Raw genomic sequence first — 20,741 nt, forward strand, 5'->3', positions numbered from 1 at the left:
ACAGGTTGAGGCCTTGGCGGTGGCATGGCCTTCCAGGGCTGTGACTGCCTCTGCCTTTTGGTCTGGCTCTTGCTGCTTCAGACGCGATTGGGCAAGGCTCGTATGGTTCCAGGGACGCTGTCTCTTTCTCCTCTCCCCTCAGAGGATGGCCTAGATGACTCGGGTGTAAACCCACAAGAGAGGCCACTCACAGTTATGCCTGAGACCTCGTTGCCCCGCAAGCCTGGGGACAGCACGAGGCCCCTTGATTCGATGGCATTTACTCCAGGTCAATCTTTTTCAACCATGAGTCTGTCAAGACAACCGTTTCCAACATGGGTTCCACCCACTTCAGGTGAAGTTTCTGGGCCGTCCCCGCTCTGCCCCCCACCCCCGCCCACCTCCCTGCATTGAACTGGCCTGGACCCGGGGGTTGGGGCTGAGAGGACACACCATTCCCTGATGAGTCTTTGAGATCCACCCACACCTGCCCTGGGATTTGCGGGGGTCAGAGCCTTGTGCTCCAGGTTGTGAGGAGCTGGCGGGTGGTGGAGCGGCAACAGCTTACCTTCAGGCCCTCCCCTCACTAACCTGCTCCAGCTTGTGGCCACAGAATTGCAAGGATAGTTGGTGGAAGGCCTGCGCCAGCGAGGAAGTGGCCGTGGCAGGTGAGCCTGCAGGTCTACAATCAGCACATCTGTGGTGGCTCCCTCATCAGTAAATGGTGGGTGATTACTGCGGCCCACTGTGTATATGGGTGAGTGCCTGGGAATCTGGGCTTGGGCTCCTGACCAGCCACTATGGCCTGCCCCTCTTGCTTTCTATTTGAAAAAAAGGGGTGGTGGTGGGGGAGCCTGCAGAGATGGCTCATGAGTGAAATCCCAGCACTTGGAAGGATTGCTGGGAAGTTAGAGGCCAGCTTAGTCTATATAGTGAGTTTCCAGGCCACAGATAAAGACAACCTATCTCAAAACCAATGGGGGTGGGCAAGAGATAACACTCCTAGGTTTTGGGGTGTTTTGTTTGTGTATGTGTGTGTGTGTGTTTTGTTGTTGTTTTGTTTTTATGAGTTTCAGTTAACACCTGAACACTTGGACTTCTAATACATTCCCAAGTGTTAGTGATCAGATATATCCCACTTGGAGAACCATCTGGTGGCTGACTAGGGGAGGTTAGGGGTCCCAGAGATAAAAGGGTTTCAACAGAGGGAGGTTGCTGACAGCCACGTTAGAAAACTGGGATCAGGCTGGAAAGTGCTTCACTGTGCAGGAGAAGTGTGTAGACCCTTGAGGATCTCTTTGCAGACACCTGGATTATGCAGTGTTCATGGGAGAGGCTGACTTGTGGTCCAAAAGGCCAGTCAGGATTCCAGTCCAGGACATCATCATTCACCAGGATTTCTCCATGATGAGAACAATTGTTCATGACATCGCCCTTGTTCTGCTGGCCTTCCCTGTAAATTACAGCGTCAACATCCAGCCCGTGTGCATCCCTGAAAAGTCTTTCTTGGTACAACCTGGGACGCTATGCTGGGTGACCGGATGGGGCAAAGTACTTGAAAAAGGTGAGCCTAAAGTGAGATTCCAGCAAGTATGGACCAGGGGTCAGACTGCTTAGTAGCCTGGCATTGGTCTACAGGCTAAAGGGAGGGATGGGGATGAAGGAGGGGGAGAGGGAAGATATTAAGAAAGAGCAATTGTTGGTGAATTTCTATGGGTTTGAGGACTTAAGTACCAAACAGGGTGGATGCTCACCAGGGTGGATTTTAGCTCAGGGTGTGATGACCTGTCTGGAAGCTAGAAGTACCTACCTTGGCAGGGAGGGGGTTGCTTGTATGAAAGCAGAAGCCAGGGAAGTCAGTGAGTCTATGAGGCAGAGAGGTTCTCAGCCTGTGGGTCTTGACCCCTCTGGAGATCAGATGACCCTTTCACGGGGATCACTTAAGATTATTCCAAACAGTGAAATCACAGTTATGAAGTAGCAATGAAAATAGCCTTATGGTTGGGGTCACCATAACGTGAGGGACTGTATTAAGGGCCATGGCATTAGGAGGGCTGGGAAGTGCAGCTCTTTTCCTGGCAAGAGATTGGTACTTTGGGGTATCACCTGTCCAAGAGGTGCAAGGAAGGATGCCTGACTGATTATCAGTAGCATTGGTGAGAGCAAACCACATACCTGTCATCTCGAAGGCTCCCTCTCTCAGGCTGCTCTTTCTTCTGCTTCTTTGGTTTGGACTTCACAATGTCTCATACTCATGGTGGGGTTGGGCCTCAGTTTCCCTCAGAATCAGATGTGAGTGGTAGCTGATGCTGTTAAGGATTCCTGTGTGTGAGCACTGTATTGAGTGCCAGAGGATGTACAACTGACTCATGCCAGCCTGCTCAATGTAGATCTGCTCTCTCCAAATTTTTCTCTGTGTAGGTAGGTCGTCGAGAATACTGCAGGAGGTTGAGCTGAATATTATCCGTCATGAGAAATGTAACCAGATTCTCAAGGACATCATGGGGAATATATTTACCCTGGTCCAGGATGGGGGAGTCTGTGGCTATAATGAGAAAGGAGGAGATGCCTGCCAGGTCAGTTCGTGGGTTCCTTGCCACTTTGCCCCGCTGTCTTCCCATCAAATGTCCCTAAGACCCAGACATTGGGGCCTGGGTTGTGTCCCAGATCCTCCATTTACTGTTGTTCAGGCTAATGGAAGCCACCATAGCTCCTAAGCTAGCCTGACAGCATCCTCCAGGAGAAGAAAGCTGATGGCGTCCACAGTGGCTGGGGATGGGGTGAATAGGGGAGGCAATAATACGAACTCCACGTTTTCAGGCCTTTCTGTGTGCTTGGGTAATTTAGTCATTACTTCAGAAAAGGAACATTACATTGGGTTATATTCAGCTAACCTCGTTAAATAGGTAGAACTTTTCATTTGTTTAAAAAAAAAATCAATCCCAAAATCTCACAGGAATACAGAAACAGGACCAGGGGATGCCGGGAGTCTGGTCTATACCAATCTCTCCAGAGCCTTGGGGTGGAATCTATTGTACCATGAATCAATTTTGCTCCTGTCATTTCTTTCTCTTTCTCTAGGGAGATTCTGGGGGCCCCCTGGTCTGCAAATTTAATGAAACGTGGGTGCAGGTAGGGATCGTGAGCTGGGGTCTCGGCTGTGGCCGAATTGGATACCCTGGAGTTTATACAGAAGTGAGTTACTACAGAGACTGGATCATTAAAGAACTGAGTCGGGCTTCGTGTTGGAACCTATCAGGCTTCCTCGTCTTAAGCGTGTGTCTGGTGCTTCACCTGGCCATCCTGGTGACCCTGTGATCCCCACAGCTCATGGTCCTCTTGTTTCTGAGCCTCCACTAGCTTCTCCCCTGACCGGATTTCCCCACCAATGCTTTCTTCAAATTCTACTTGGGATCGCTTGCCTTAGTGGAGCAGGAGCACTGCAGGGAGTTTGGGGCTTGTAGCATGTCCCGCCCTGGTGCTCTTTGTCATCTGCCTCAGCTACCACTGAACTAAGGCTGTGCTTTACCTGGAGTGAAGGATTGTGGCCCACTTCCCAATAGAGGACTATCTGGCCTGCCAGGTGGAGGGAGATAACTCATTTTTGTGAGTTATTTTGGAAAAAAGAACATCTCTAGAGGAGAGACTTCATCAGGATTGAGTGGGCACTGGGTCTAACTGTCTATTAGTCACTCTCACCAGAGACTCTAGAATACCAGTGAGATCTGTGGTCACTCACAGACAGAGGAGGCATTTCCTGCAGAGGTGTGAGGCTGGTGGGAATCCATCTGTGAGTATAAAACTTTTGCTACACAACCTCCTGGGAGCAACCCTGTCTGGTACTGCCTTCAACAGTTCCCACACAGTCACCTCCAGGGCCACCGCAAGTTGTGGTGGTACAGTTTTGGAGAGGATAGATTTTAGATGTTAACTGAATAAACGTGTCTCATGTGTTCTGAAGTTTTGTCCTTCTGGAATATTTAGCTGCTTATAGCATGCTCTAAGGTGAAATGAAATGGGCCCCCATGTATCTAGGGAAGGTATTCAGTCTGTTAAATCCCGGAGGAGGCCACCTGTCCTGTTTAAGTGTGGTGAGCTGTCTGAGCCCTTGAGTCCACTGCACATATTCCAGAACCCATCAGTATGTAGTGGGCTTTGTTCTGGGTTCTCCTGACTTTAGAGGCTCCATGCCTGTTTCTTTCCATCTCCACAGGTTGCCATTCTGTTGCTCTGGTCCGAGGGTGCCTGTCTAGCTATTGTAATATATTTTCTCTTCTCTAGCTCCTGAGTTCAGGAATCACCTGATGAGCGGATAGGTGGGTGGGCAAATGAGTGGATGGATAAGTGGGTGAACGAATGTTCATGGATTCATGTTGCCCTACTCCTTTCTCTCAGACCATTGCCCTGTCTCTATTTTCCTTTCCAGGTTTCCTTGATGAGGGAAACACCCTGCGATAGAGTAGGCTAGGATGTATATGTGTCGAAGAACACAACTCAAGAGGGTATGTGCTTTGCTCTGTGATATGGGAGGGACTTCTAGGTATAGTGAATAAGAACACAGCTCAAGCATTTTTGAGGAAAGGGTAGCTCCCACCCTGAGGAGAGAGAATACCAAATGCCAATGCTGACATTTTTACTCTTTCTGGCAAACATCTGTGGATTACTTACTAAGTTGGGCACTGGTATGGGGCTACACATAAGATGTGGGTCATAGGGCTGGTGAGATGGCTCAGTGGGTAAGAGCACCCGACTGCTCTTCCGAAGGTCCAGAGTTCAAATCCCAGCAACCACATGGTGGCTCACAACCATCCGTAATGAGATCTGGCGCCCTCTTCTGGAGTGTCTGAAGACAGCTACAGTGTACTTACATATAATAAATAAATAAATAAATCTTTAAAAAAAAAAAAAAAAAGATGTGGGTCATAGGTAGGAAGGGTTTGTGGGAGGGGTTGTTGAGGAAGACCCATGGTCACAGAATATGGTAGCTGGAAACAATCTCTGTCACTAAAAGAGCTGATACAGAGAGAAGAGGAGGTAAGTGGTAGACAGCTCTCCTCAACTTACTAGACTTCTGAGATGCAGTTTTGGGTCAAGAGGAGCAATGGATGCAGCAATTTCCTGTGGCCAGATTTTGTGGCCCATCAAAATGAAACCAGGTAGTCTGGAGAAATGGCTTGAAATGTACGTGTGTGAAATAAGAAATGCCTAATGAGAGCCTAATAGTTTTCATCCTCACAAGGACTCCTGGGATCACAAGGAAGACTCGGGTGCTGATGAGAGGATGCACTCTGTCTAGCAAAAGATGGGGCCGCTCGATTTTTTCACCAGACCCAAGGGATCTAATGTGTTTGTGATCCAACACTTCAAACTCAGTGGCCCTGTAGACCAGTGTTCCTCCATCTTCATCATTTCACTGTAGGTGTGTGAAGAACAATGGAGACATTTGGGTCATGTGGTGCCCATGCTCCTAGCAGAGATGGAATACCATGATGCTCTTTCTGATTCTTTTAGTTCTCTAGAAAACAAGAGTCTTCCATCAGTACAGCCACATTTTTTTCTCTTACATTTTTTGGGTAGATTTTGCTGATGACTTTATGGTTTGAAAGGGCCCCAACCACAGTTTTGAAATGTTTCGCATGGGGCGGGGTTCCTTTTGATTGATGAATCAATAAATCCCTAAGAGACTGGTGAAGCAAATATTAGGTTTGTCTCTGAGGAACAAATCCTGAGAAGATCAGATTACCAGGGCCAGGAATTTATCCATAATATGATGGTGGTGTTGGGAAGAGGAAAAAGGTAGAGCCTCGCTGGAAGAGCTATGTCATGGAGGATGTGTTCATGAGAGCCGTATTTTTCCCTACCGCCTGCCTATGTTCCCAGTGTTGGCTGTATACTACCCCAGTGGGAGCTGCTACACCATGCCTCTCCCACCATCTTAGGTCAAACCCTCAAAAACTGTAAACCAACATAACTCCTCACCTTGAATTGTCTCTCAGGTATTTGTTCACAGTAGTGATGAATCCGACTACCATGGCTCTTAAGTGCAAGAAGTGTTAGGTATTAGTAGGGACAAAATAATTGATTGGAACAGTGTATTTAGAGTGCCGTTGGCTGTGAACCTAGTCATTTAGCCGAGTGTACACAGCCACGTAGTACAGAGAGGTACAGATACAAGCACAGGCTGTTGAATATGAAGGTTGGTTGATGAGAGTGTTTTCGGCTGAAGCTTACTGGGACCTAAGCCTGCCAACGGCTATCCTAGGAGTAGTGAACTGGTCAGTGTTCACCGTGAGGGTCTGAGGCATGGCTCCTGTGGACGACAATACTCAGCTGTTGTTTCTCACAGCTGTACAGGTACCCAGGCAATTCTTGCTGCTCCAGTGGGAGTGCATGTCTGGGACACTTCTGTGTGGCAGCTCTACCGGGACCATGATACCCCCTGCCCCCCGATGGTCTTTCCTGTGGTGAATAGTTATCTGAGGGCATAGAGAAGGATGTCTGTTTCTCTGTACAGGGCTCTCCTCTTGCAGCAACTGGCCTCAGAACAGTGCTCTGAGCAGATGGAAGGAAGCACTGGAGGAACCTGCGCTCAGAGGTTACTCAGCCTGGCTTAGCCTCTGCCACATTCTGTTGATCTAGAACGTCACAGTGGGTTGGGGGTGAGGGGGGCTCCTTGGTGAAGTTTGCCTAGCAGGCACGAAGCTAAAACTGGGACTCTCAGCACCTGGATAGTGGAGATAGGAGAATCAGAAATTTAAGCTTATCCTTGACAAGCTGGAGGCTAACTAGGGTTCTGCCAAAAAAAGAAAAAGCCAATTATTAATGCCAAATCAAATTTTAATGACAGCACTGAAATGAATTTGATCTCTTTTTCTATGTTTTTATATTTCTTTCTCTCTCTCTCCCTTTCTTTCTCTATCTATCTATCTATCTATCTATCTATCTATCTATCTATCTACCTATCTATCATCTATCTATCTTTATCCTTTTTTCTTTCTTTTAGAGACAGAATCTCACTGTATATAACTCTGGCTGGCCTGAAGGTCACTCCTGGTATTCACAGAGACCTGACTGTCTCTGCTTCCTGAGTGGTTCCATTACAGGCCCTTGCCTGGCTAATTTAATTTCTTGATGGGTGGAGATGCAACATGTTATGCCCAGGTTTTCTAATCTACAAAGATAATTTGAAAAAACGTTAACACCTCTAAAATGAGCTAACTTCTCTCTCTCTCTCTTTCTTTCTTTCTTTCTTTCTTTCTTTCTTTCTTTCTTTCTTTCTTTCTTTTCTTCCTTCCTTCCTTCCTTCCTTTCTTTCTTTCTTTCTTTCTTTCTTTCTTTCTTTCTTTCTTTCTTTCTTTCTTTCTTTTCTTCCTTCCTTTCTTTCTTTCTTTCTTTCTTTCTTTCTTTCTTTCTTTCTTTCTTTCTTTCTTTTCTTCCTTCCTTCCTTTCTTTCTTTCTTTCTTTCTTTCTTTCTTTCTTTCTTTCTTTCTTTCTTTCTTTTCTTCCTTCCTTCCTTTCTTCCTTCCTTTCTTTCTTTCTTTCTTTCTTTCTTTCTTTCTTTCTTTCTTTCTTTCTTTCTTTCTTTCTTTTCTTCCTTCTTTCCTTTCTTTCTTTCTTTCTTTCTTTCTTTCTTTCTTTCTTTCTTTCTTTCTTTCTTTCTTTCTTTCTTTCCTGTCTGTCTGTCTGTCTGTCTGTCTGTCTGCTGTCTCCTTCCCACTTGCTCTATCTTTGCCCTCTCTGGAGTAGAGGAGCTCAGACCCAGAGCCTTGCACTAGGCAAAGACTCTGCCTTTGAGCTTCATCCTTAGTCCCTTCTCCAAAATCTCGATCCGCCTTTCCCAGTGGATGACTGAAGGAAAACAGAAAGGAACCATGAGACAGCACTGCCAACCTGGATGAGCCAGCGTGTCTAGGTGAACTGCCATGTTGTCACAAAAGGGGGCCATCTAACGTTATGTCTCTCAGGGAGCGAACATGGCACTAATCCTCTTGTTGACAAAAGAACTGAACGTAACTCCAGCTGGATAAGTAGGGAAGCAAACAAGCAACCTGGAGTAAAACTCACAAAGTCCAGGCTGCAGGCGGCCACAGGTCAAAGTCCAGAGTCTCTCACAGGTGGCATCTAAAGGACTGGGTATGGTGCAGTCATGGTTCTAAAGATATACCAAATGCAAAACTAGACTAGAGGGTAGCACACAGGGAACCATGTTTGAGAGCTAAAACCACAAAGAAAGGCACAGGAGCAACAGCACAATTATAATCAACATTTCATCAGAGCAGTAGGGAACTGTGTGATGCAGGGGGGTACATGGAGAGCTTCCTGACTGAGTGGCATGCCCCGATGGCATCACAAGCACTGTAGCTGTGCATCCATTACCACTGGTATGTTTGCTTCACTTGGGTTTGCATGTCAACTTTATCACATGGACAGTGAGAAGATAAAGACAGAGCTCATTAATACAACTACCGTTGCGTAAGGCTTTGTGGAATGGGGCCAAGTAGATGTTACTATCATTTATTTAATGCTTATTGGTCTGCAGGCTGGTAATTCCCTTCTTTGGTATTACTGATAGCCTAACATCTTCATATGGAGTAATTGAATGCATTTCGGCAGCTTTGTTATTTTACATGTGATGAGCAGATAATAAACTGAGCTCATTTAATATGTTCAGTAAGTTGTGATATAGGTGTATACATGTGCAGCCATTACTGCATTAATTTTATGGGTATGAATGCTTTGTCTGCATGTATGTCGGGGCACCCTGTGTGTGCCTGCTGCCTGTAGAAGTCCTAAGAGGATATTCGATCCACTAGAATCAGAGCTACAGATGGTTGTGAGCTACCACGTCAAGTGTTGGGAACTCAGCGTGGGTTCAGAACAGCCAGACCAGCAAGTGCGTTTAATCACTGAGCCCATCTCTCCAGCCCTGTATTTGAATTCTAATGCAAAGTTTTGCTATGTGGTCCAGCTCTGCAGGGAAAGGTATCCTGGCAGTCTAGAGACAAGGAATACCATAAAGTCACACTGCACAACACACCTCACAGAGGAGTTTATTAGGAAAAGCATAGGAGGGTGGCCGCCTCTGCTTGGCAGAGAAGCAGCAAAAAATTGAACAGGAGGTAGGGTGTTTATAGGGTTTCCTGAGGGGCAGAGCTTTCCAGGGTGGCCTGGGATTGGTGAGATTTTTGTGGCCTAACCTTGGGCTTTTTACTCTATAGGGCAGAACTTTGACTGCTTGCATCTAGAGGGACTGAGTCCAGCAATATGGCTGTTAGAGGGTTCTGTGGGTGGAGTCTGCTGGTTGGAGGTCCTCACGGACGGGCCTGGCCCTGCCTGGATAGCCCAGACTGACTTCAGACTTGTGCCACCTACCTTTCCTCCCTTGGCTTTCTGAGCTCTGGGATTGCAGGCATTTGGGGTGGTTTGAGCGCATGTATGTCTGTGCACCGATTGCATGCAGTACCTGAAGAGGCAGGAAGGAGGCATCAGATCGCTGCAACTGGAGCTGCAGATGGTTGTGAGTCACGGTGCTACAAATCAAACTCAGGTCTTCTGGCAGAGCAGTGAGTGCTCGTAACTGCCAAACCGTCTCTCCAGCCCCTCTCCTCTGACTTCCTATGCACAGTATGATATCGTCTACAGATAGTTTTTTAGATGTAAGATTTTAGAACGTTTTAAATATGTATAATTTGCTTGCTTGTAAGTAAGTGCACCGTGTGTCCACACATGCTCACAAAGGCCAGAAGACACATCAGATCCCCTGGGACTGGAGTTAGAGATGAGCCACCACAGAAGTGCTGAGCTGAGTCCTCTATAAGAGTTACAGTTGCTCCTAACCACTGAGCCGTCTCTCCAGTTCCTGCATATGTGGTTGTAATTCTTCCCCCACTATGGGTGCCCTTGCTTCCTCCTTGACTCTTACACTAATACACAGATGCTTCGGTTCATGAAGACTAGGCTCGCTCTCTCTCTCTCTCTCTCTCTCTCTCTCCACACACACACACTGAGCCATCACTATAACTCAAAGTTTTGTTTTTCTTAAAATGCTTTTTAAAAAATCAGGGGAATGCTGGTTTTATAGAATTGTTTTGGAAAATATTCTTTGTTCTTTATTGTGAGAAAGTGTAGAATTGTGGGGTTTTTTTCCCCTTAAATGTTTGCTAGAATTAACCAATGCAGTCCTTTCTAGGCGGCAAAGGTGTGTGTGTGTCTGTGTGTGTGTGTGTGTATTCCATGTTATCTGTTTTTCTTCTTTTTAAGGTTGTGTAAATGTATTAACATAATCTTTTTTTAAAGGTTTATTTTTATTTATGTCCACGTATGAGTGTCTGCAGAAGCCAGGGAGGGTGTCAGATCTCCTGGAACCAGAGTTAAAGGCAGTTGTAAGCTGCTAGGCAGGGGTGCTGGGATCCAAATGAGGGTCTTTGGAAGGGCAGCAAGTGTTCTTAACCACTGAGCCATCTCTCCATCCCTCACACTATAATCTTGAGAAGCCACTTTGAATGAAGTAATACTTAGTTGCAATTCTTTTTTTTTTTAAATCTTGTATTCCTTGAAAACTTCACACATGTATTCTGTGTATCTGGATCCTATTCACCAATTCCTCCTTCCCAGAAAAGTGCCCTTACCACTTCATGCCATGTCCTCCCTCCTCCCCCACAGCGACTTGTAACTCAGCTCTTCTGAACTTCCAATCCCACCTGCCTCATTGGCTTTTAGGTGGCATCTCCCAATGATACTGCACTTCCCCCCAACCCACCACACTCATTGCCCTCAAGACTGCTTCCAGGAACCACGCTTGGCAAAAATGGAATAATATAAGTGTCAGGAAGAGTTTGAGGGGTCCATTGCTGGTAGCATAGCACCCCAAATTTAATGGCCTCACGCCGTGCAGAGCTCTTCCCTGCTCAACATCTCATGGTGGAAACAGAGCAATGAAGCATCTGGCACGCATATGCCTCTACACAGGGGGTGGGGGGCAGGGCATTTGGTACTCGTGCGCCTCGAAAAAGCTGACTGGCACGATGGTTTCTCGGCTTCTTTCAGCTCTCATTTAAACAAGTGTTTACCACTACGTTTTCCTTACATATTTGTGGGTTTTGCTGGAATTTTTTCCACCAATTTCAAAGAACCGCAACAATAATCTGAACCACCACTTGGCATACCTAAGTGAAGAAAGCTATGATGTACATCGTGGAGAAGAGTTTTCTTGGAGCAGGTTTCCTTAAGCACGGGTTAGAAGTGCCATGGGCTGAGAGTGTAGTCAACTAGCAGAGTGGATCTAAGGGGCTGTGTTTACAGAGCAACACACTTAGAAACGGAGATCTGCTGGCTGAGAATACCGTAAACATACTCAAGGAGCGTAAACCTAGAATTCCAATAAGAGCAATGGTCTATTAAGGCTTATGATGTCTTTATAAAGCATACCACAGTGTACTGGATGGTGTTAGGGAGTGGTTTTCTTGTTTTTGTTTTTGTTTTGTTATGTTTTGTTTTGTTTTTGAGAAGACACTCACCCGCCAGTGGGACCAGGCTCTCAGGACAGTCTAAATGGGTGAAGTTAGAAGCAAGTCACAAGGCCGACAAGGGTGGGGGAATGAAACCACTCTATTTATTATTTGAGGTGAGCCCTTACTTTTTAGCACTGGGAAGCCTTGAACTCACTACATAGCCCAGGCGGACCTTAAGTAGGCTGTTTACTGCCTCTCACTCCCAACTGTTGGCATTACAGCGTGAGCTACCACTCCTGGATGAATGAATCTCATTTCTTAGTGGGTAAAGATCCAAAATATTGTGGCTGAGTTTCCTAATTCCACCACAGCAGAGATGATAGTTGCAATTCTTTAAAACCCGTAAAATGTGTTAATATCCAAACTCTTGATAAAATATCCCCAGCCGTCAAGTGAAAGAAAAATGCTCTAATTATGAGATCACTATTCTCAACCCTCTACAGGATTAGTGTTTCTAGGCAAAATCATCAAACCATTCCTAAAGTCACAGAAGAGCCATGTGGTGGGGCTGGAGAGAAGGCTCAGCAGTTAAGAGCTGGCTGCTCTTGCAGACTATCCTGGTTCAGATCCCAGTACCCATATGGCATCCATAATTTCCTTTCCAGGGAACCTCGTGCTCTTTTCTGGCCTCTATGGGCACCAAGCACATATCCTGTGCACTGCCATACATGCAGGCAAAACACTCATCCCATAAAATAAAAAAATAAATATTAAAAAAGGAAACCAGGGAGACAGTGTCGTGTCTCCACAGAGAATATAGCACGTGGCTAGTTAACCAAGGACCGGGTCCTGGGTCTCACTGTGAACTTGCAGGAAATAGAGAAGCCAGAAGACTAAGACAGGGTAAGATTCAAAGAGTCTAGCCCTCAGGTGACTCCACACTTCAAACAACACCGAGATTCCTGCTCATGAAGTCTGAGGGACAGAAGGAGGAAGCACGGTCTTGAGTATCTCTTAAGGATACAGGAAGTGCAAAAAAAGCCTTGCCAGACTCAAGCACAGTATTCGGGGAAGCAGGTCTGGGGCTGGGTACTACAGAACACGGAGTGGTGAATTATATGAAAGTAAGATGGGTGAACACTGGAGAACAGCCTCCTGCTGTGTCCTGGGAGGCACACGGAGGGGCTCCTGAACCTTTGGCACAATTCTGTGTCTTGACCTAGATTGTGGCTACATGCATTGGCGCTTTACACTGATTCCCAAAGCTGTGCATTTCTTACGCTTGGGGTATGGGCTTTATTTTTGGATATGTGTTAATATCGAAACTCTTGATAAAATATTCCCAGCTGTCAAATGAAAGAAAAATGCTCTAATTATGAGATCACCATTTCCAACCCTCTAAGGGATTAGTGTTTCTAGGCAAAATCATCAAACCATTCCTAAAGTCACAGAAGAGCCATGTGGTGGGGCTGGAGATTAAAGGGGAAATGGCCAGACCATTATGATGTTATGTTGTCTGGGACTGGGGTAGGGTAGGCTTTTTATTAAATTTTAAAATTATTATTTCTTAATTCATGTGTGTAAGAGTTCTCTGTGTGTGTGCCTGCGTATGTGTGTGTATGTGTGTGTGAGTGTGTATGTGTGAGTGTGAGCGTGCATGCGCATGTGTGTGTGTGAGTGTGAGCACGTGTGCATGCGCATGTGTGTATGTGTGTGTGTGTGTGTGTATGTGTGTGTGTGTGCCTGGGGTCACAGTCAGAAGAGTGATGGGATCTCCGGGAACTGGAGTTATGAGTGGCTGTGAGCCTCTAGTGTAATAAGGAACATGTGGGTGTTGGGTGCTGGGAACTGAATCCAGGTCTGAATCCGCAAGCGTGGCAAGTGCTCCCGCCCCCTTTACATTTAATATTGATAAGCTCTAATATGCCTTCAAAGTCTCTAGGACAGTGCTACCCAGCTAGCTTTTGAGTGGATGACTGAGACATCCAACATTTTCGGGCTTAACTCAGGACCACAGCCGTCCTGCCCACAGGAAGGCACCTGCACGAGACGCTACTGCGGGGTGGGGGCGGGGGTCTACCAGGAAAGGGATTGCCTGAATCCAAGGCTGGGATGGGTGGCTTCTGTGGCGCGGACAGGGGCGGCTTCCTAGCCCTCCTGGTCTGGCTTCAGCTTCTTCAGCCTTTGTTCAGTGAGGCCTTAGCTGGGGACAGGGGTCCTGGTGGGAGCAGTGGGGGAGGTGTGGCTTCATGGAACTTGGCTTGGGCGGGAGTGGCCATGGTGATGGTGTTGGCGTTGGTGACAGTGCTGGTGCTCTAGGGGCAGTCGGCCCAGGAGCCAGCAGCTGCACCGCCACTCAAGCTGAGCTTTTCCTGTTGGCTTCTTCCTCAGGTGGTACTTACAAACCCAGGGAAGATTCCGGAGTGATGCACCGGCCCCAGAGGCCCCGGAGACTCCGGAGTGACTCAGAGGCCCGGGCACAGCAGAGTGGCTTGAAATCCCTGAGTATTTCGCACCCTTCAGGAGTTCTGGTGTCTGTAGACGGGACTGAGATTCCAGGATCAGGGCCTCCTTCAGGGACCACAACCAAAATTATCTTGGAAAACAGGAGGAGCTCTCTAGGAGAACCGTTTTCTCCAGGTACTCCTACTGGTGCCAGGCCTGTCTGGGAGGTCAAAGGGCCACCCAGTCGGGCTGGGGAGCCGAGGTCGGCTCCTTCCCTTGGAGGGCTGGAGAGAGTCCCTCCCTGAGGATGACCTTGACGGTGTGTGAAATGGGATGGAGGTGTGGAGAAGTAGCTTCACTTTTAATTTCTCTTTAGACACTTGCGGCCATAGAATTACAGAGGTAGATCCTGGAAGTTTATCTGCAGGGAGGAAGTGGCCTTGGCAGGTGAGTCTGCAGAGTCAAAATGAGCACGTTTGTGGAGGCTCCCTCATCAGCCACCGATGGGTGTTGACTGCGGCTCACTGCATATATGAGTGAGTATTTGGGGACCTGGTTTGGGGTGTCCTGTCCCTCATCTCTTAATGTTTTTCATCCAAAAAAAAAGGAGGAGGAAGAGGAAGAAAAGGAGGAGGAGGAAGAGGAGGAGGAGGAAGAGGAGGAGGAGGAAGAGGAGGAAGAGGAGGAGGAGGAAGAGGAGGAGGAGGAAGAGGAGGAAGAGGAGGAGGAGGAAAAGGAGAAGAAGGAGAAGAAGAAGAAGAAGAAGAAGAAGAAGAAGAAGAAGAAGAAGAAGAAGAAGAAGAAGAAGAAGAAGAAGAAGGAGGAGGAGGAGGAGGAGGAGGAGGAGGGGGAGGGGAAGGGGAAGGGGGAGGAGGAGGAGGAGGAGAAGGAGAAGAAAGAGAAGAAAGAAAAAAGAAAAAAGAAAGGAGAAAAAGGAAAAATACTTTTTTCCCTCTTTATCTGTAAAAGGAATGATGATCCAAGGATTTTTATCCAGTCTCAGGTGACACCTGAGCATCATCTGTTTATCAGGTTTCCAGGCTACACCGGTCTAGGAACCACACTTGCTGGGAGGCATGGATGGCCAGGGGTCCTGGATAGCATGGGAGATGAGGCCAGGCTTAGAAGCATGCACCATGTGTAGTGTGGGTGTGCAAACCCTTCAGGAGCTCTGTAACGGTCCCGTGCCGTCCTTGCAGGCAGGAGGAGTACATGGTGATGTTGGGTGACAACATGCTGCATTCTGAATCTGAAAGTGTGACCCTGGTCCCAGTCCAAGACATCATTTTCCCTTCCAACTTTGACATCCAAACCATGAGGAATGACATTGCCCTCGCTCTGCTGTACTTCCCCGTGAATTACTCCTCGCTCATCCAGCCCGTGTGCCTTCCCGGAGAGCCCTTCCGAGTGAAAAACGGGACAGTGTGCTGGGTGACTGGCTGGGGCCAACAGAACGAAATTGGTGAGTCTGTCTGGCAAGATGCGGAAGTGGGACAGCCTGGTGATCTGGGGCTGGTGATCTGCAGGGGAAGGGGCAAGCTTCTAGCTGGGACAGGGAAGGAAGCGTGAGAACAGATTGACAGAGAGTACATCACAGCTGTGCTAGGTTTTTGAGTGACAGGAGTGATGGCCTTTAGTCAGAGTTAGATTTGGCCTAAGGTAATGTAATGCTGACCAATTTGAGCTGTTCTTCCTCCAAAGGCTTGAGCTTCTTCCTGCCTGCTGGGCTGGGCCAGAGCAGCATTGTCAGAGAGGGGTGTCATAGACTTCCTATCCTGTTATGGCCCCACCTGTCTGAAAAGGTCTGTGGTCCCATTATAGAAAGCAAAGGTGCTTTACTGGTGCCCAGTAACTACGACCCTCCTACCATAAAGACTCTGACAGATGCTTGGTTGTCATTTTCTAGCTGGCAAGACTTTTTCTTGTCTGTTTCCTATAGGACAGGTATCTGGAGCATGGCCTGTCTCCCTTTAAGGGATCAACTGTGTATTCACACACTCCGCGGCAGCTGGAGGGGGTGCTGATCGCTCCTGCCCGTCTTCTGGAATAGATCCTAAATTGTCTTTCTATAGATGCAGGGTTTGCATCCGTTCTCCTCCAGGAGGTTCAGCAACGCATTCTCCTCCAGAAGCACTGTAATACGCTGTTCCAGAGACAGCTGGCGACATCGAAAAACCTAGTGATTAAAGGGATGATCTGCGGTCTGCAAGACTCAGGACAGAGTCTTTGTTGGGTCAGTTTATGGGGCCCTTAAAGCCTGTATGGTTTGGTTGTCACCTCAAAGGTTTGAGTTATCTGCCACCTTTTTAGCCCTGTGTAGCCCTGGAACTCACTATGTAGACCAGGCTGGCCTTGAACACACAGAGATCCTTTCCCCTCTGCCTCCTGACACTGGGATTGAAGGGGTGAGCCACTGTGCCTGGCTGCTACGTGTTGCAGAAACGTATGTCTTAGTTAAGGTTTGTGGAGTGAATTTTCATGTTTCTGATGAGTTGTCCTGGCCTGGTTCTCCTAAAAGGGTTAGCCTTTGCTACCTAGGGACCCTGCTAAAGCATTTTAATGGGAGGTGGGGGATGATAACGCAAGCAGTGTTTCCCACTGAGTTTTATGTGGTGTTCAACCATGCCAGTGTGAACATTTGACCTATATGCCTTTGTTCACCCACATCACAGCCTTGCATCATAGACACTGTAAATCTCTGGAAGCAAAATGCAAGGAGAGAAACCAGAGACATTTCTACCTCTGGGATCCCCAGGTCCATTTCTTTTCTTTCTTTCTTTTTGTTTTTGTTTTGTTTTGTTTTGTTTTTTTGTTTGTTTGTTTTTGTTTTTTCGAGACAGAGTTTCTCTGTATAGCCCTGGCTGTCCTGGAACTCACTTTGTAGACCAGGCTGGCCTCGAACTCAGAAATCTGCCTGCCTCTGCCTCCCGAGTGCTGGGATTAAAGGCTTGTGCCACCACGCCCGGCTCCCCAGGTCCATTTCTTCCCTCTGTATAGTTCGCACTCTTGAGAAGGAGGAGGCTTTGGGCTGTTCATGGATAGAAATTTGAATTTCCTGGAAAGGAGAGGGTACTATTGTTGTGACGGAGCACAGGCATGTCTAAGAGTTCAGAGGCCTTATGCTGGAGAAAGTTTTGTATGTCTTTGGAGCGATGGGATAAGACATGTGGCCATAAACATGGTAAAAGTTGGAATATATGCAGCCTGGAGGGCTAAATCATACTTCTAGACTGGCCCAGACAGAACTGGGAGGTGAAGCTTGGTGCGTGTGGTCAGTTGCCATCTAGATAAGTGAGTCCCTTTGTTGTATGGTGCCTGACTGGAGCCTTTTGAGCTTGTTTCCTTGTCTAGGAGTCTTTTTTTTTTTAAAGACTTATTTATTTATTATATGTAAGTACACTGTAGCTGTCTTCAGACACTCCAGAAGAGGGCGCCAGATCTCGTTACGGATGGTTGTGAGCCACCATGTGGTTGCTGGGATTTGAACTCAGGACCTTCAGAAGAGCAGTCGGGTGCTCTTACCCACTGAGCCATCTCACCAGCCCTCGTCTAGGAGTCTTAACAGAGTCTGAGGTGGCAGGAAGGTTGTGTGAGGTGGCTTGTTGGGGGGACTTGGGTTAGGTTGGGGCAAAGCCATGTAGAATGGTGCTAGAAATGGATGCTGGACTTGTCTCAGGCTCTTGAAGGCAATGCAGGTGACCTGTGGAGGGCATTCCTCAATGAGGTTAGGGCGGGAGAACAGCTAAGGCAGTGGTAAGGGTTCCGGCACCTCATTGCAATCAATGATGATGCTCAAAATATTTAAGTTCTTGAAGACCCAGGACCGACCAGCCTAACTAGACACTGGCCTGATGTTGGAGTGGGCTCTGCAGGCTACATATGCTAGAGGCCAGGGCTACCACTGTGGCTGGGTTATGAGTTTTGACAGGCTTAGACGTTTCTCAGACAGGTTTGGTACCTGTAGATTAGGGACTCTCAAGGTATATTTCAATATACAACTGCTATTCTGGGCTCCATTGGATTCGCCACTTGTGCCTGTGTGCCTGCTCACCACAGAGCGCATATCATTGCCCAGAGAATGTTGACGTTTTCATAGGAGCTTTTCTTTTTTCTTTCTTTTTTTTTCTTTTTAAGATATATTTATTTATTATATGTAAGTACACTGTAGCTGTCTTCAGACACTCCAGAAGAGGGCGCCAGATCTTATTACGGATGGTTGTGAGCCATCATGTGGTTGCTGGGAATTGAACTCAGGACCTTCAGAAGAGCAGTCAGTGCTCTTAACCGCTGAGACATCTCTCCAGCCCCCCCATAGGAGCTTTTCATTTGTTAAATCTCAGTCACTAAAAGAAGCTAGGCCTGGGAAAGGCTCTGGGTGCCCAAGAAAGTGTCCCAGAACCTTGCAATGCAGTCTGCTCTTTCTTCCATCCCAACCGTTGGTTTCTTTCTCTTCTTTTCCAGGGAGATTCTGGGAACCCCCTTGTCTGCGAATCTGACAACACGTGGACCCAGGTGGGGATCATGAGCTGGGGCATCAACTGCAATCGGGTCCCTGTCCTCTCCGTTTACACGGACGTCGCTGAGTACAATGAGTGGGTCAGCTATGTTTTAAGTCAGGCTTCCCGTATGGATCCCATGGGAGTCTTGGTCCTATACCTGTCTCCGGTGTTTCCCCTGGCTCTTCTGGTAGCTCTGTGACCTCCTTAGCCCCCTGTCTTCCTGAGGGTTTTGAATCTCCCACTGTGCCTCTTCTCCATTTTCCCTTTCTGTCTTTCTGCCCTTTCTTCGAATTCCAGTCAGCAGCCATTGCCACAGTAGACTGTGGCAGGGAGATTGGGGGCTGCAAAGTGCCCTGAGTGGTGTTCTGGTTACTTGTCTCATGATACACCCACACCTGGTGGAAGGAGGGTAAACTAACCTGGACCAGAGGACCAGCTTGCCTGCTAGGTGGAGAACAATGACTCCTAATATCTTGGGGACATCTGCCAAGAAGAGATAATGTCACGAGTGGGACAGGCACTAGACTGACTCTGTTTACATCACACAGCTTAGTGACCACTGAAAGAGAGGGAGAATGAGATGGGAGGAAGAGGGGAATACTGGCAACTCCCTGCAGAGATACGAGGCTGCCACTTAAGTATCTGGGGCTGGCAGAAATTCTCTTGTACCCGCTTGGGGATCTGCCAGGGAATGCACAGCCTCTGCCTCATAGGCTTCATGAGAAGGCAGTCCTGCCTGGCCCCCTTCCTCAGTACCTCAGCGGTCACATCCAGGGTCATCCCAAGTTGTGTTGATGTTCTGGAGAGGGGAGATCTCAAACGTAAACTGAATAAATGTTCGGAGAACGTCCTGTGTGTTGTGAAGCTCTGCTCACCTGGGGTGTTTGGCTTAGAGAACTGGACCCCATTTACCTAGGGAAGTACTCGCAGTTCCTCTTAGAGCACAGAAGAGCTGAGTCCTGCTCCCTATGTGCCTGGGCAGGAACTTTTGCTGGGCTTCACCACTTTTACAGCCAGTCAGGAGCAGCTCAGGGGAGGCAAGAAAGGGGTGGGGGTGGGGGGCGTGGGGATGAAGCTGGTTCATGACAAAAAGTGTTTCGCTCATCTGGTTATTCATGTGACTTTATTTTCAAAGGCCGTGTTCCCAAAGTCAGGAGGATTTTAAGAAAGATTCACTACACTGTATGCAGCTCTTCTACCTCACACTGGGTTTTGGTATCCCTGACTGAATACTGATTTGCTCACGGGTCTCCTCCAATCTCCCTCTCCCACTTTCATCTTTCTGGGGTCTCTGTTTCATCCTCTGCTCTCTATGGCTTTTATGGGCATTCAGTTCCAACCGTTGCCCAAGGAAGGATGAACCCATCCCCCACCCCCGGTATTGTTTGGTTGGTTGTTTGTTTTTGAGATGGGATATCATTATGGGGTCCCTGGCTGTCCTGGAATTAGGGCTGGGATTAAAGGTGTGTGCCTCCACACCCTGCTGTCAGACACATCTCTGTCATGAACACATACATCACCAAAGACGTTTTTAAAAAATTATCACTGGACATTGACCTGCTGAGGTAGTGTTTGCCTGTATCCCCATCATCTGAAAGGTGGCGGCGAGGACAATCAGTTGTTCCTTTGCTACAGATGGAGTTTGAAGCTAACCTGGGATACATGAAGCGCTGTGTCACAACAACAACAAAAACCCAAACCACCTCCACTCTCCAGAAACCGCCAGCTCTTCGTAGACTAACAATACGTATTTAATTTTGCTCACTCTAGTGCATTATCCTATGCTAACAATACATATTTAATTTTGCTCACTGTAGCGCGTTATTCTATGTGGACAGGTAGCTCTCCCCCATTTTATAGTCCCACTCTTAGCCTCATGGTCCACCCTTCACCTGTGTGAGCATACGCTGAGAGTTTGTTAAAATCCACATTGCTGCCAGGAGTGATGGGACACATTTGTAATCCTAGCACTTGGGAGGCAGAGGCAGGAGGATTACCACAAGTTCAAAGCCAGCCAAGACTACACAGAAATGGACCTTGTCTTACGGTTTTATTGCTGTGAAGAGACACTACAACCAAGGCAACTCTTACAAAGGAAAACATTTAACTGGGGCTGGCTTACAGCGTCAGAGGTTTAGTCTATTACCACCATGGCAGGAAGCATGGTAGTGGGCAGGCAGGCATGGTGCTGTAGGAACGGGAAGTTCTACATCTTGATCCACAGGCAGCTGAAAGAGACACTGGTCGGCAAGCAGCCAGGAGGATGCTTTGATTCCACCCTGGGCGGAGCTTGAGCACAGGAGACCTCAAAGCCCGCCCACACAGTGATGCACTTCCTCCAACAAGGCCACACCTCCTAAGTGCCACT

The 20,741-nt window shown here is 47.6% G+C and overlaps 2 protein-coding genes across 2 annotated transcripts; both read left to right on the forward strand.

Annotated features, from left to right (window-relative positions):
• Window positions 1-3,914, forward strand: LOC110302063 (serine protease 44). The gene is made up of 5 exons (XM_021172834.2): window positions 1-334; window positions 580-736; window positions 1,284-1,543; window positions 2,401-2,555; window positions 3,061-3,914. Exons 1-5 carry the CDS (start codon window positions 25-27, stop codon window positions 3,295-3,297), a joined length of 1,119 nt encoding a protein of 372 aa, XP_021028493.1. The 5' UTR covers window positions 1-24; the 3' UTR covers window positions 3,298-3,914.
• Window positions 3,915-13,529: 9,615 nt separating this feature from the next.
• Window positions 13,530-19,208, forward strand: LOC110302077 (serine protease 43). Its single transcript, XM_021172852.1, has 6 exons — window positions 13,530-13,620; window positions 13,821-14,069; window positions 14,251-14,410; window positions 15,074-15,336; window positions 15,947-16,107; window positions 18,336-19,208. The coding sequence occupies exons 1-6, from the start codon at window positions 13,542-13,544 to the stop codon at window positions 18,570-18,572; spliced, it is 1,149 nt and encodes a 382-aa protein (XP_021028511.1). The 5' UTR covers window positions 13,530-13,541; the 3' UTR covers window positions 18,573-19,208.
• Window positions 19,209-20,741: the final 1,533 nt, after the last annotated feature.

This window comes from Mus caroli, unplaced genomic scaffold (assembly GCF_978045245.1).
Source record: "Mus caroli unplaced genomic scaffold, Mus_caroli_1 scaffold_11, whole genome shotgun sequence".
Lineage (NCBI taxonomy): Eukaryota > Metazoa > Chordata > Mammalia > Rodentia > Muridae > Mus > Mus caroli.